The sequence below is a fragment of the Chelonoidis abingdonii genome, chromosome 4 (assembly GCF_003597395.2).
Source record: "Chelonoidis abingdonii isolate Lonesome George chromosome 4, CheloAbing_2.0, whole genome shotgun sequence".
NCBI lineage: Eukaryota > Metazoa > Chordata > Testudines > Testudinidae > Chelonoidis > Chelonoidis abingdonii.
In genome coordinates this window covers 115592172-115608243 of record NC_133772.1, presented here as the reverse complement: position 1 = coordinate 115608243, position 16072 = coordinate 115592172, and the positions used below count along the sequence as shown (strand labels likewise).

General features: G+C 46.6%; 1 protein-coding gene and 1 long non-coding RNA gene across 3 annotated transcripts in view; one reads left to right on the top strand and one right to left on the bottom strand.

The window, feature by feature from the left end:
• Positions 1 to 1210: 1210 nt before the first annotated feature.
• LOC116835102 (uncharacterized) lies at positions 1211 to 13275 on the bottom strand. The gene is made up of 2 exons (XR_004376123.2): positions 10126 to 13275; positions 1211 to 5974 (listed from the first exon to the last, which is right to left on the bottom strand). It is a non-coding gene; the product is annotated as an uncharacterized LOC116835102 (long non-coding RNA).
• GTF2A1 (general transcription factor IIA subunit 1) overlaps positions 8405 to 16072 on the top strand; it is a 45990-nt gene continuing 38322 nt past the window's right edge. Inside the window, exon 1 of one of the 2 annotated variants that reach the window (XM_032797591.2) lies at positions 8405 to 9338. In XM_032797591.2, coding sequence (XP_032653482.1) covers positions 9309 to 9338 — 30 coding nt within the window. In that variant the 5' untranslated portion in view covers positions 8405 to 9308. Of the gene's footprint in view, positions 9339 to 9438; positions 9549 to 16072 lie in introns of those variants that run through there. The other variant, XM_032797592.2, reaches the window with a different exon arrangement.

Below are 16072 nucleotides of genomic sequence, written 5' to 3'. Positions count from 1 at the left end.
GGAATAGGGTGTCGATGTGATCTCTCATATCACAGTAGCCAGCCTCAGTCATCTCTTCAAAGGTCTCATCCAGAACTTGGGCAATGCACTTGTGCATGTTTCTTGGGAGAGCCACTGAGGTCCTTGTCCCAATCAGGCTAACTTGTCCACGCCACTGTACCGTGAGGGGCAGGGGGACCATTCTGCACACAAGCAAGCTGCATATGGGCCAGGGCTGAAGCCGCATTGCAGTAGAAGATCCTCCCTTGCTTCCTAGGTCACCCTCAGCAGCGAGATATCTTCCAGGACGAACTCCTGTGGAAAATGTGGGGAGAGTGTTCAGTGTAGGGGCCCCCTGCCACTGTTGGTTCTCCCCAAGGCACAGAAATCCAGAGGACAGTACAGCCCTGAAACAATCAGTCCCCCTTGCCCCTGTGCTTACTCACCATTTTGGGGCTCCCATGGGTTATGTGCGCTCGCTTTGGGACAGGAAAATTATGCTATTGTGTAGACTGTGCTTGCCCTTAAGTACGGAGGAATCATTGTTCTGTCTGGTGTGAACAATGCTGCCTCTGTTAAGTGTTGCATTTTTCCTTTACAGATGCAACCTTGAGATCTCAGCCGTCCATGTTATCACCGGCCGAAAGACTCCAAATAATCAGAAAGAGGCCACGTAGAAGCAAGGAAGATATATTGCATGAAGTACTGCAGCATTCAAGTAATGAAAATCAAAAAGTGCAGGAGTGGCAGGAGAGTGAAAGGAGGGTCCGCCAGCAGAATGCGGGTCACTGGCACCAAAGGACAGAGCGGCTGCTAAGCATCATGGAACGCCAAGCAGACTCGATAGAGGCACTCATAGCAATGCAGGCGGAGTGCTACCACTACCCCCACCACTACCCTCCCGTGCAGCCCTTGTCCCAAAACTCTTTCCCTTGTGCCCCCATGTCACCTCCAACCCATTTTCCCCAACATCCGGGTCCTTACCACCACCAGCTGCCTCCAGCACTTGTAGCTTCACTACCGAGCCCTGAAAACCACGACCCTTACCCACTGCACTCAACCCTCATCACCATGCAGTATAGCCATCCTGAAGTGCAGCACTCGTTGCACAGCACTCCAGACAGGACATATGCAAATCTGTGATTGTACTGTTCCCCACTCCCTTGCCCTTTCTGTTTCCCAAGCAGTTGTGTCTCTTTTCAATAAATGGATTTTCTTTTCAATAAATGGATTTTTTGGCTTTGAAAACATTCTTTATTATTGCATAAAGTAAAAGATACCTGAGCCCAGGAAAGAAATAGGCACTGCACATCAGTGTAGCAAACACAGAGTCCTACTAACATTGGAAGCACTGCACTTCACTCCCATGCAGAGCACCAGACATTACTGGTGGCTTTCAGCCTCAAATTGCTCCCTCAAGGGATCCCTAATCCTTGCAGCCCCGCGCTGGGCCCCTCTAATAGCCCTGCTCGCTGGCTGTTCAAATTCAGCCTCTAGGTGTTGAACCTCCAAGTTCCATGCCTGAGTGAATCTGTCATCTTTCCCTTCACAAATGTTATGGAGGGTACAGCACGTGGATATAACGGCGGGGATGCTGTCATTGGCCAGGTCCAGCATCCCATACAGCAGCCCTTTAAACAGCCAAAAGCATGCTCCACAGTCATTCTGCACTGGCTCAGCCTGTTGTTGAACTGCTCCTCGCTGCTGTCAAGGCTCCCTGTATAGGATTTCATGAGCCATAGCATTAAAGGGTAAGCGGGGTCTCCAAGGATCACAAAGGGCATTTTGACTTCCCCTACGGTGATCTTCTGCTCTGGGAAAAAAGTCCCAGCTTGCAGCTTCCTGAACAGGCCAGTGTTCCGAAAGATGCATGTGTCATGCACCTTTTTGGGCCAGCCTGCACTAATGTCAATGAAATGCCCATGGTGATCCACAAGTGCCTGGCGAACCGTTGAGAAATACCCCTTCCGATTAACATACTCAGAGGCTAGGTGGGCTGGTGCCAGAATTGGAATATGCATGCCATCTATCGCCCCTCTGCAGTTAGGGAAACCCATTTGTGCAAAGTCAGCCACAATGTCATGCACGTTACTCAGAGTCACGATTCTTCTGAGCAGGATGCGATTAATGGCCCTGCAAACTTGCATGAACACGATTCCAACAGTCGACTTTCCCACACCAAACTGGTTAGCGACCGATCAGTAGCTGTCTGGAGTTGCCAGATTCCAGACTGCAATACCCACCTGCTTCTCCACCATCAGGACAGCTCTCAATCTCATGTCCTTGCGCCGCAGGTGGGGGTGAGCTCCTCACACAATCCCATGAAAGTGGCTTTTCTCATCCAAAAGTTCTGCAGCCACTGCTCGTCATCCCAGGCTTGCATGATGATGTGATTTCACCACTCAGTGCTTGTTTCCCAACCCCAGAAGTGGCTTTCCACGGTGGTAAGCATGTCCGTGAATACCACAAGCAAACTCGTGTCATATGCGTTACTTGAGTCGATATCGTCGGAGCTCTCACTGTCACTTTGGATCATAAGGAATAACTCAACTGCCAAATGTGATGTGCTAGTGAGACTCGTCAGCATACACCTCAGCAGTTCGGGCTCCGTTCCCACAGACTGAAAGGGAAGACAGAGCATGCAGTACAAAAAAACATTGAAAGATGGCTCCAAATGTGGACGGAAGCAAAGGGAATGCTAGGATTTGAACCGATGCATCATGGGGCATTGGGACAGGACCCAGAATGCCCTGCACTCCACGCCCCCTTCCCACAAGCCACAGCGCCAGAATGGGAAGAGGTGCTCTGTGGGGTAGCTGCCCATAATGCACTGCTCCCAATGCTGCTGCAAGTGCTGCAAATGTGGCCATGCCAGTGTGCTTGCCGCTGTCAGTGTGGACAGACTGCAGCGCTTTCCCTACTGTGCTCTCCAAGGGCAGGTTTAACTCACAGCGCTCTACATCTGCAAGTGCAGCCATGCCCTCAGATTCCAACTGTTCTGAATCATCACTGTTCAACTGATGATGCAGTTCTGGCAACAGACAAAACTTCATTGGCTGTGATCCATGAACCCCAGGAATAAGGAACCCAGGTAATAAAATAACTGCATTAAAAAAGCAGTTAAGACTCTCACCACACACAAGACCCTGCATCAGTGGATCTGAGAAAGGATTTTGAGCTGAACAGCATGCTGATAAATGGCCTTCACTGATTACTACGGGATGTTTCAGCCAGCAGCTGCTTTATTCAGCTGTCCAAATGAGCAATCAATATGTTAGCTATTCTTAATGCATCTAACAGTGGTTTCCAGGGTTAAGGGAATATATCACGTTCCTCAAAACATTACACAGACTTCATTAGGTAACTTCACTATATGATGGAAAGATGATGCTTTTTAAACATTGTAAGCTGATCCTGTGGTTTAGTATTAATTTCTCTGAGTTTATATAAACCCTCTGGATTTATTGTCATTTCTTCACTTTTGCAGGACGGCAAATGAGAGTAAAAGAGCTGAAAATAAAGTTTTTTTAAAAAAGGGAAATAGAAGTTGACAATAACTTAAGAGGGAGACTTATGTCATGTCTACACTACCCAAATTATGTCGACCTAAATAACATTGACATACAGCCACCACAGTTATTATACTGCTTGTGCAAGTGCACACTACACTTCTTATGTTACCGGTGCGCATCAGCAGCAGGAGCGCTTGTATCGATGCAGAATGCAGTGCACCATGGGTAAGTATCCCTCTGTGCAACTCACCACCATCCAGCACAGGGTGTTGTGGGAAGTTTACACAATGCCTTCTGCGGCTCAAATGAGTCATACAGGGGTGACTGGGAGCATGGGTTCCACTTCCCACAATGCAGTGTTCTCCATCCCATAATTTCATCTGCACCGCATAATATTTGATGGCTCTTTTCAAAATCCCCATAAACCTGCATGTCCTTCCTTGCTGTCTACCCTCTCTGACAGAAGCATGGAGCCTGCACAGCTCTGTACTATTGTCATGAGCATTTCAAGCTCAGGGGTCTGTTCCTGCAGTATTGCAGAGCTGCAGCAAGAGGGGGGACATAACATTTTCTTGGAGGCTAGACTTCTGTGGGCCATAGAAAGAAACAATTCCATGTTGTTGGCAGCATTCACGGAGCAGCTGCAGACAGTGGCGTGCCAGTTCTGGGCCCAAGAGACAAGCACCGACTGGTGAGATCACAATGTAATTCAGGTTTGGGATGACAAGCAGTGGCTGCAGAACTTTTGAATGCACAAGGTCATATTCCTGGAACTGCATGCCAAACTTGCCTCAACCCTCCAGCATAGGGTCACCAAAATGAGAGCCACACTGCCAGCTGAAAAGCAAGTGGCGATTGCACTGTGGAAACTTGGATTGTTACTTGTCAGTCGAGAACCAATTTGGAGTCAGGAAATCCACCACCGGGATGGTTGTCATGGAAGTGTGCAGGGCCATTAATCGACTGCTGCTATGCAGGACTGTGACTCTGAGCAAAGTGCAGGGCATAGTGGATGGTTTTTCAGCAATTGGGGTCCCAAACTAGGTGCTAGATGGTACACATATCCCTATTTTAGCACCAGACCTCCTTGCCAGAGTACATCAACAGAAAGGGCTACTTTTTCATGGTAATACAAGTGCTGGTGGATCACCATGAATTCATTACTGACATCAGTGTGGACTGGTCAGGGGAGGTGCATGATGTGCACATCTTTAAGAACCCAGGACTGTTCAGAAAGCTGCAAGCAGGGACTTTCTTTTGCCCCAGCATACCCTGGGTTCCCATGGCTCATAAAGATGTACACTGGCCACCTCAACAGCACCAAGGAACAATTCAACTACCAGCTCAGCAGGTGCAGCATGACAGTCGAATGTGCTTTTGGTCATTTGAAAGGTCGCTGGCATTGTTTACTCACAAGATTTGACATCAGTCAGAAAAATATCCCAATGGTTATATCTGCCTGCTGTGTTCTGTGAAGCCAAGGGGGGAAAGTTTTGTTGGAATGGAGGGCGGAGGTGAAGCGGCTGTCTGCTGAATTTCAACAGCCAGACAAAAGACTTATTAGAAGAGCTCAATGTGGAGCTGTATAGCTCAGGAAGGCTTTGAAAGAACATTTTAATAGTGAGCCAGAGTATGTGTGTTGCTGTAGTGTGCTCTACCCAGCCTTGCTCTTTTGCAGCGTAGTATGAATCTTGCAATGAGTGCTACATGTAGGAATATAACATTGACAATGCACCTGTTAATACTGTCTGAGATTGATGTTATGGGTTCTGTGACAAAATAAACTAACAGGAAATTGGTGGATGTCAGCCCTGCTTAGCACTAGTCAGCATATGTTGTGAACTAACAAAGCTCAATTATATTCCAAAAAATAGAATTGTATTCTGTAACATGAGCCAGGAAAATAAAACCACCATTTAGCACTTTATAAACCATAATAAATTAAGGGAACAGAAATTATGAAGGGAAAAGAACAATCATTTCCATTTCAGGTACACATATACCAACCACGTCTTTCACAGGTCAATGTATGTGCAGTTGTGATTGTGTTTAATGTTCCCCACGGTGGAGTGGTGGGGGTAGTGCAGTGGTCCTTGATGCCACATGGAATGTTGAGGGGAGGTGTAGGGAGGTCCAGACATTGAGTTGTCTATAGGCTGCAGAGGGAGGCCAGCACAAGACTCTTGCGCACAGGTCTACCAGAGTCCACAGCATCTCTGTTTGCTGCCTGAGAAGCCCCATTATGTACTAGTGCATCTCCCTCTCCTTTCCTGCTTGAACTCCAGGGCAATTTTTCTCTCCACTTTTGCTTTCTGCATGTTGTCTGTAAGGGTCATCCTCCAGGCCCTGGTGTCACTCTCTGATGCAACACTGGCAGAATCTCCTGCAACATGTCATCCTGAGTCCTCTTTTCTCCTCCTTATCTGGCTCAGATGTTCCATGGGTGTGGAGGGAGAGACCCCCCCAGGCCACAATGGCAGCAGCTGCAGATACAACACGGAAAGGTATCATTGTCGGTGGTATTCATGACAGAAATTGAAACTTAGGATACTGAACTCACTCCCCTTGATCCCAGAAAGTTGTGAGCACTACATTCTGACTTCCCCTTGGAATTGATATAGCATTGTGCTAGGGTTGTCAGGTGTTCGTTTTTCAACCAGAACACCTGGACAAAAAAGGACCCTGGTAGCACAGGTCAGCACCACCAACCGGGCTGCTAAAAGTCCAGTCAGCGGTGCAACAAGGCTAAGTATGCTTCCTGCCCACCCTGGCTCAGCACAGCTCCCAGAAGCAGCAGCATGTCTGGCTTCTAGGCTTAGGGGCATCCAGGGGACTCTGCACACTGCCCCCACCCCAAGCACCGGCTCGGCAGCTCCCATTGGCCAGGGAGGAATTATGGCCAATGGAAGCTGCAGGGGCGGCACCTATGGATGGGGGCAACGTGCAGAGCTGCCTGGCCGCATTTCCACCTAGGAGACGCCCAGAGGGACATGCCACTGCTTCTGAGATCCACTTGAGGTAAGCACCCCCCAGAGCCTGCACCCTGAACCCCCTTCCACACCCCAATCCCCTGTCCAGCCTTGAGCCCCCTCCCGCACCTGCTCCTGCACTCTAAACCCCTCAGCCCCACCAGCATCCCCATTGCAGAGCCTGTACTCCCTCCCACACCCCAACCCCCTGCCTCAGCCCAGAGCCCCCTTCTGCACCCAAACTCCTCATCCCTGGCCCCACTCCAGAGTCTGCACTCCCAGCCGGAGCCCTCATCTCCTCCCACACTCCAACTCCCTGCGCCAGCCTGGTGAAAATGAGTGAGTGCGGGTGGGGGAGAGTGAGTGGGTAGCCCTCAGAAAAGGGGCGGGGCAGGGCAGGGGGTGGGGCAAGGGTGTTTGGTTTTCTGCTATTAGAAAGTTGGCAACCCTACTTTGGTGGCACCAGTCACAGCACCAACCATGTTGAGTATAGTCCTTGGGTGTAGGGGGTGGGAAAATAAGGGCAGGGGAATAACTCAGAGGCATGAGTATTTGTGTACAGAGCAGTGGAACTGAATACTGACACCATTTTCTACGGGCAGTGGTGATTTTAGCTGATATCTCACTCCTTAAGATAAACAGAGGCAGAGAGAGCACAGCTGCTGCTGGCATCCCAATGCTGCCCAGCCCATATGCTGGTAGCCTGTGTACTGCAGTGGTGCCTGCCAAAGTAATTGCTAAAGGGCATGGGAAAGTATCTTACCACAGTAGAAGAAATAAGGCAGCCCTCCCCAGGAACCTTTGGCAGAGGATTGCAGAGTACTTCCATGAAAGCTTCACTGAGATCTTTATGGAGGATTCACAGGACATCCTGATGCACATAAACAAACTGCTCTGCAGTGCCCTGTGCGCCCGCCCCTGCCTAAGTTTCAAGGGGAATGAAAAGCAGATAGTTCCCCATGTTCCTCCTCGCTGTTCACAGTAGGGGCCGACCCCTGCACTATAACCTCCTAGTGGATAAGTACAGGATTGGTTTTCAGGTGGTAATAGTTCAGTTCCTAGCTCTACTGACCTATTGTATGACCTTGGGCAAGTCAGATCACCTCTCTGTGCCTGTTTCCCTTCCCTCCCATTTGTATCTTGTCTATTATAGCAGGGAACCTGCCTGAGCTGTAGTTATAATTAATTAAGGGAAAGACAAGCTCTAAAATATCATGGTTATTCAAATTGCCATGAAATTTTGTGTGACTCATGGGGGCGAGAGGTAGGGTTACTGATCCAGATTTGGGATCACTTGACCAAGAGGTCCCCAAGATATAGCTCACTAGCATAACTAAAGTGGTGCAATCACACCAGGCATTATGAGATTATGGGGGCCTATTTAGAATATTATTTCAATTTAGAACCCAGGAGTCCGGAGGGACAATGTGGATGGGGGTGCCATCCCCTGTCTGGAGATATATAGGGACTGCACCCCTGGTTGGTGCAGTCGGTATGACCCAAGCATCCCGGAGCCTGTATACCCACTGCCGCAAAATCTAACTGGATTGTATACATAGATTACCCCCCGTAGATAGAACCCAGGGGTCTGGCAATCAGGACAGGGGATGGGCTGTTTGTGCTGGTGCTGCAAGGGGCTGCTAGCCATGGAGGACTCTCGGATCTAGCTGCACACACATATCCCACTTCATGCCATTGCCAGTCCAGCAGCAGATGAGCTGTGTTGCACAGCAGCAGACAGGGGCTGCCAGGAGAGAACGGGGTCTGCTGGCCCCCCAGGGAAGAGGGGCCTGGGCTGAGAGGCCCCTGTAGCTGAGGCAATGCTGGGGCCCAGTTGTGAGTAGCCAGCAAGGGTGTGTGGAGAAAGCATGGGGAGATCACAGTGCTGAGGAATGCATGGGAGCATGGTAGAAACAGGAAACGTTACCCTCTATAAAGTAACAATGAATAGCCTTAATTAACTCTTTTAAAATCTTATTTTGCCAATATTTCCAATAACATGTTCCGGAAGTTACTTCTGTGGGTTAATTATGCCTTGTGTAAAAATGTATTTCCTCTTACCATTTTTTTTTTAATTTACTCCCACTCATTCTCATTCGTTGGTCCTATGCACTATGGAGGCAGCTGTCCCAGACAAGCAGGGCTAGATCCACAGATCAGCTGCTACTTGCTAGCAGATTATGATATATACTGTGATGTAAGAGACGATGCTAACAACATTCAGTGTCACGGTCACAGGCGAGTCAAAAGGACGGCCTCTATTTTCCAGTGTTTTGGACTGTGTACACCTCCCGAGCTCTGACACCTCGGCCTGGGAGCCAGCTGCAGGCCCCGCCTCCCGGACAATGCAGGTCGAATCGCTGTGCGTGTCCGGAGGCCGCAGTGGTGACTCCCAGGCTACAGCGCTAGACAGAGGCACTAAGCAGAACCTTTCCTTCCGCCTCGATAGATCTGAGCGCGGGAGCATATAACGTGACCTCTCCACCACTTCCGCCTCAGTAGATGTCATGACGGCGGAGCGAAACTGACACGTGACCTCGAGCGGGTGGAGTTCTGTCTCACACGCTCTCGCGCGCAGCCTCGCTTTTCCCCCGCCCGCGTTCCCCTCTCGCCCTGGTCGCTCGCGCAGCTGCTCGGCTCTTGCTATATAAAGGGGCGAAGCGGGCAGAGCAGGCGGCTGGTGGCGGCGGCTGCAGCCCGAGGGCCGGCGAACGAGGCCGGGCCAGGCCGCGGGGCTCCCCGTGTGCCAGGACGGGACGCGCGGGGCTCAGGGGGGGGACGCGACGGGCAGGTTTATTGTTTTAGGGGCGACTCCGCCGCGGTGGGGGTGTCCCGGGGGGCTCGGGACATGGCGAGCTCGGCTAACACAAACCCCGTGGTAAGGACCGGGCCGGGCGGGAAGGGGGGCCCTGGGCGGCGACACAGGCGGGACTCAGACCCCCCCCCCCGCCGCGGGAACGGCCGGCCTGGCTGGGGCGGCGGGGCATCGCCCCCCAGCCAAAAGCCAACTTCTGCTGAGGCTCCCGTGGAGGCGAGCCCAGCCGCGAGCCGGCGGGGAGAGGCGCCGGGACCCGCCAGAGCCGGCGAGGTGGGACGGGGGTTGGGGGAGGCAGCGGCGGCGGAGAGCCGAGCGGCGAGCAGGCAGCGTTTCTCCCAGCGAGGAGCCCCGAGGCGGGCCGAGCCTGGGGCGGGAGGGACCTCCGCCATCAGGCTGGCGGCTGGCTGGGGAGGGGGCGAGAGGCTCCTCGGGGGATGCGAGGGGAGATGCTCCGGCAGAAGCCAGGCGCTGCCCCCGCGCCGGGGAGCGGGGCGAGGCGGCGGGTTGGTGGCATGTGTGGAACCCAGCCTGGCACTGCTGGAGCCATTTTATGTAGCTTTATAAGAAGGAGGCGATGGTTGAAAAGCACTTGTCCCAACCCTGCAGACTCGGCTGACGGAGGAGAAACCCCCCTCCAGCATCGCCTAGAGGCAAAGAAGTAATTTTAAAAAAAACAACTTATCCCTTCCTCCCCCCCCTTATGCCTTCTGCGCTCTCAGGTGGCTTGTTTTACTTGTATTCACATAGGTGTGCAATAAGCAGTCACATAAATCTGTGTAGCCACCAAGCCCCACCGATCACTTCGTTCCCTTCCCCTCTGACAAGAATAAATCATCCACAAGCCTACCCCCAAAAAGCTGCCGACAAACCCCGAGTCCGGGCGGTTACGGTGCAGGCTTGGGCCCCTTGTTTGTGTGTCTGTGAGATCCATCATGGCTTCCCCTGCCTTTCTGTCTCCCTGCTCCTTGTGTTCCTCCTCCCTGTGGCTGCCCTGTTTATATAGAGCCATTGCCGCTCTCTAATATAGACTCTGCCAGGATGGGAAGGTGCTTTCCAGCCCCACGTCACCGCCTCTCCATTTAAACACCACATCAGCCTTTAAATAGGGAGAGAGCTGCTGGGAGGTGCATGCACCAGAGGCAGAGACTGAAAGAGAGACAGACACGATCTCTTTGTCACTCAGTCCCCGCTTTTTCTGCTTAGCTGTTAGCTAGAGTCCCCTCTTCAATATTCTGCTGCTCTTAAACCCAATTGCTGGAGCTGCGGGGTTGTAAAGTAGCAGTTGCTTATCTCTGTTAGTTTATTTAGGGGGATGTTCCCTTAATTGATTTAATAATCTGTTGAATTAAATAGCTTTCTTTCCTTTTTGTGTGTGTTGTTTAGGGAAAGACAACCAATCCCCCACCCCTTTTTGAAAGTATTCTGGAGTCCTTAGTTATTGAAAGCAGTGCAATAAATAGTCTATAAATATGCCTGCCCTATTAAGTGCCTTTTCTGCTGGGGTAAACTGGTAGTTGAACTAAAATAGTTCTTATCCAGTATTTTATAGAGAGAAGGTGGGATACCTATTTTATAATACTTTGCAAAAGTTTTATAGCTGTGAAGCTGTACATATTTAAAATGTTTAAATTTTGGTAATAGATTGTAGGCTGACTTCTGTAGTACTAAAATATCTGTTCTAGGTGATAAAGCTGATTGATTATACAGACATGTTATTACCCTCCAGGAAGGGGTAGAATTTTTAGAAGTTTTTCATAATTTTTGTGGATGTAATATCAACACCAGTATTATAGGCAAATTTAAAAATATTTATATATAAAGTACCAGATAGCTCTTTATATCATAACAGAGCCAGGCTTATAAAAGTGTTAAGTGATTTTTGTTTCTTTTGTATTTTCTTTTTATTTTGGTTTCAATCGTTTTAGTCAGTAATTCTGTACATTGCAGTTTATTATATGTTCCATAAGCCATGTGCAGTGTCTGCATATGAGGATCTGAATATAAATGTCAGCAGACCCTTCAGAAAGCACTGGCTGTATTCTGATAGTTTCGGGGTTTTTTATTTTGTTACAAAAAAGGCCTACTTCATCTCTGCTCCCTGGAGCTAAGATCAAAGCCTAGTGTCTTGTGTTTCATCTCACTATATAATAAGCTGGAAGCAGTATAAAAAAGAATGTATTTATTCTGAAGCATGTTGGAGAAACTCTAAACTGCTTGCAAATATTGGTGTTTCAAAACCTTACTAAAACTTGAATTCTCTGTTGTACAAAGATAGTTAGCTGCACCTGTCTACTAAAACAGCACAGCTTTTGAAAGCTGTTAGAAAACAACCATGTCTGGAAAGTTCAGTTTGTAGCAATAAAAGATTATAATCAAAATAAAACCTTAAAATGTATCTGACTGAGGTACAGACTAAAAAGGGGTAAAGGGCAAGTTCTCTGTAGGATTTTATTTTTCATTTAAGACTTGACCACTAAAGATAGTTTAGACACTGGTGCAGTTAACCTTGTGGAGTTCAGGTCTGGTAATAGATCCAGATATTTTAACCTTAGCTAGCATACTAACATGAACAGAAATATTCTCAAAGAAATGACCAGTTTATAGCTTTAATATATTAATTTTGGGGCTAAACTACTACTGTACAATTTTTTTTAACATTTCACTGTAATTAAGTCACCATTAACAGTTTTCTTTCTGCTAAAAAGAAAATACAAGCAAGAATTCTATAGTAGATTGTTATAGCTAATTTGTAATAAAAGGACTCCAACAACTTAAAACTTAATCATTTAAAAAAAAAAAGACAATGTAGTTTCAAGTACTGCTTCTCTCCATGCACCACCTGCCAGTTCCTGTGGTTTTACAATTACATTTTACTGTTTATTTTAAAAGATGTTATTTCTGTGTCCTGTTGTAAAGTAAAAGAGCCACACAGATTGGGGATATGAATTCACCAACTTCCTTTCATATAGGGGAAATTGTGAAAGCAGCTATATGCAACATGCAGTCAAGTGCACAAAGAGTGCAAACAAACTTCTAATCTTCTAGTTATAGGAATCTTAGTTGTTGCAAAAGTAAGTTGTAAGAAATTTTAGGTGTAATAAAGAGCATCCCTTTTAAAGTAAAAAAAGTAATTAAAGAAATTTAAGCTGAAATGGCTTGTAGCATTTAAAACAATTTGGTGGTGTTTGTTCTTTGGATTCTAAAATGTAGTGTGTGCATCTATAGCTTTCTTTTCAAATCAGTTTCTGTCACAAAGTGCGAAGGGACCAAGGGGGTTAAAATTTCTCTTACAATCAATTTGTTCCATTCCCAGCAGAGGGAGCACTAATTTGTAAACCTTCATATAAAGTTGTTGGTTATATCATGGGTTCTCAAACCCAAACAAGTAAATGAGAAAATCTGAGTGGTGTTAATTTTTCTTAATCTGTATGTAGCAGTTAGGACAGAGCTTGTTAAACACTTATCATTCTTGTGTTTTGGGTCTGCATTCACCTATAAATGGCTGAGATTCATTATAGTACAGACGTTAGAAGGGAGGTACTTCCGTTAATACAAAGTGGGTGAAAGCATTCTAATTTTAATTGCCAACTTTTAAGTTTCTGTTGCACGCCATGTTCCTTTATTGTCTGTATTTCTCAAACTTTGTCAAGCAGTGGGACTTACATATATATATGTCTAATCATTAGTTACCCCAATAAAAATAAATAATGCTGTGGCAGCTGGCTGTTCCAGCAAATTTCTGTGGTAAAGTAGTCAGATAATTGATTTTGAGGTAAAGATACATTTTTGTGAGCTTTATAATCCATCTCTTCCTTTTTATACATACAAGTCAATTTATGTAACTTATGTCCTCTCTTGAGAATGCATGCATCTTTATAATTGGCATTATGCCTAACATGTATAGTCAAAGAAAAGGATGTGCATGAGAGAAGTTCTTTACAAACTGCTGTCCCATTTGGGACATGAACTGGAAAGAGCAACTGAAAGGAAACAGGGTTCTGTTCAAATGTTATGTTTCAATTATCTTTTTGACATGAAAATTCAAAAAAGGTTAGAAAGGGTTCCAGATGAGTAAAATTCTGTCCAGGTCTGTTCAGTAATACAATATCCAGGATTGACTTCTGAGTGAGCAAGCAGTATTTGGAAGGAATTTTCAGATGTAATTCAAATCTAGGAATTTAAATCGTGTACGTACACAAATCAAAATTAAGAACTCTATAGACATTAATTGCTAAAAGTAACTTGTTAATTTTCACACACAATGCTGATTTGAAATTAAGTTCATATTCTATGCTTCTCTGTTCAGGTCAGAAGTTGAGGCTGTGCTGGATAGCCTGTTCTTTAGGTTTAAAGTATTGAAGGGAACACTTTGTGGTGTTCCTGAATGCCCCTGTATGGACAGCTCTTAAAACAGTCACTGCTGCTGTAGAGGGAATTAATTCTTCTGAGCTGGACAGTTGACAGGGTATTTGGAACAATTTTTATAGTGGGGGTGCTGAAGGCAGAAACCATGTATTTGGGTTGTTTTTACTACTTCGGGGGGGCAGGGGGCGGTGCAGCAGCACCACCAGCACACTTAGTTCCAGTACTTAGGGGTGTATGTAGGGGGGGACACCCTTGATGAGTCCAGACCATTTTTCTGAATCATTAGTGCAATCTTGAAAAATTAATGTGTCAAGGGCATGACAAAATATACAGGGGAAAACTCTTCAAAAACTATTCTTTATAGTAGGAGTCCCCAACGCAGTGCCCGCGGGCGCATCTTAATGCGCCTGCGTCCTGGCCCTGGGAGAGCACCCGCTAAAATGCCACATCAGCATTTTGGCAGGGATGCCTCTCGATGACGCCGCTTACCGTCGACAAGTGATGTCATCGAGAGGCGTCGCCCCCCAAATTCTCTTGGGATGGACTTCACCTAAGTAAGGAGGGAAATAGACTTCTAGGATGGAGGCTCGCCGACCTCATTAAGAGAGCTTTAAACTAGGAAGTTGGGGGAGATGGTTGGGAGATGTCCAGGAGATCTCCACGCCAGAATTTAACCTGGAGAGGGAATTAAACAAAGTGAGAGGGGATACGCTTGTGGACCGAAGAATTGACCCAAGGAGGAAAAACCGTGTAAACTAGACTAACAGGTGATGCTGGTGGTAGAATGTCTGTGCACAACGGGTAAAGAATGTCACTGACACCAAACGCCAAAAATAAATGTCTGTACACTAATGCGAGGAGCCTAGGTAACAAGAGGAGGAACTGGAGCTAACTGGTCAGGAAGTGAAACCGAGAATTATAGGATAACAGAAACCTGGTGAATATTACATGACTGGAGTACAGGTATTAAGCTATGGCGTTTAAAAAGAAGGAGAAAGGCAAGGCGTGAGTAGCATTGTACTCAATGATGAGGTTACTGTAATGAATAATAAAAAGTGAGTGAATGGATAAGACAGAGTTGTCTGGGCAAAATACCATGGGGTGTAATTTAAAAGCAGTACTGAAGCCTCCCTGAGACTATCTTGAGGGTGCTACAGACCGCCGGATCTGATATTGACATGTAGAACATCTTTAATGTCATTAAGTGAAGTAACAACTAAGGGAAATGTGTGATCATGGGAGACTTCAACTTCCCAGATATAACTGGAAAGTGCTTGTCAAGAAATAGGTCAGATTTTTCTGGATGTGATAGGTGATGGATTTCTTCACCAGTAATTTGATACCTGACAAGAGGGATGCCATTTTGAGATTTGGTTTGTGTGAAGCAGTTTGATGACTCTACAATGGTGTGGGGGCAATTTGTTCGATATCATGAGCCGATTCAGTTCAAACTAGATGGAAGGATAACAAAGTAATCTGGGATTAGGTTATTGACTTTTCTAAGGGTAATTTTACAAGAAGTTACAGGAAATAGCTTAGAAGTGGATTGGACCGGAAGAACTTGGATTTAAATGCGGAAGGAGGCTGAATTATTTAGATCGAAGCTGCGAGACCTGTCGAACCTGCATCCAAGAAGAGGGGAAAGAAACCATGGGCAGAGTTAGTTGTAGCCAAGCCTGATGAGCAAGCATCTCAGAGCAGGGATTAGGGATAAAGCAGAAAGCTTACAGGGAGTGGAAGAAGGCAGGTAGCAAGAGAGCTCCTTATGAGGTTCAGAACATGTAGGGATAAAGTGGAGCTAAAAGCATGTAAAACTGACCTTGCAAAGATTAAAACAGTAGTAAAGTTCTACAGCACATAAAATAGAAGAAAACAAAGAAAGAAGAAGTGGCGTTATACACTGAGGAGAATGGTTAGGTTAAGCTAACAATGGCATGGCATAATAATAGTACTTTGCCTCAGTCTTTAAAAGATAGTGAGGAGTTTAGGGATGATGAGTGAATAAATGGGAGAGGATATGCGGGTGATATTACCAATCTTGAGGTAGAGCCAACTTACAGCTTAATGGACAAATCGGAGCACGGACATTCCATCAAGGATACAAGGAACTGCAATGAATTGGCGACCACCTTTAGCGAAATTTTTAACAATAATCGTAAACTCCGGGGTTGTATGTACTGCTGGGATTGCAACGCTATCTCCTATTTTAAGAAGGGAAAAGTGACGGTGACTATAGCCTTTACTTGACGTCTGTAGATGTAAGGTTTAGTAATTAATTGGAAAACATTTTAAAGAGAAAGAGTTAAGGACATTGAGGTTATTATTGAATTGGCTACATGATTACTAAAGGTAGATCGTGCAAACTCAACCTATTCCTTCTTTAGAAGTGACAGATTACTTTAGACAAAGAAATGCGGTAGATCTAAATT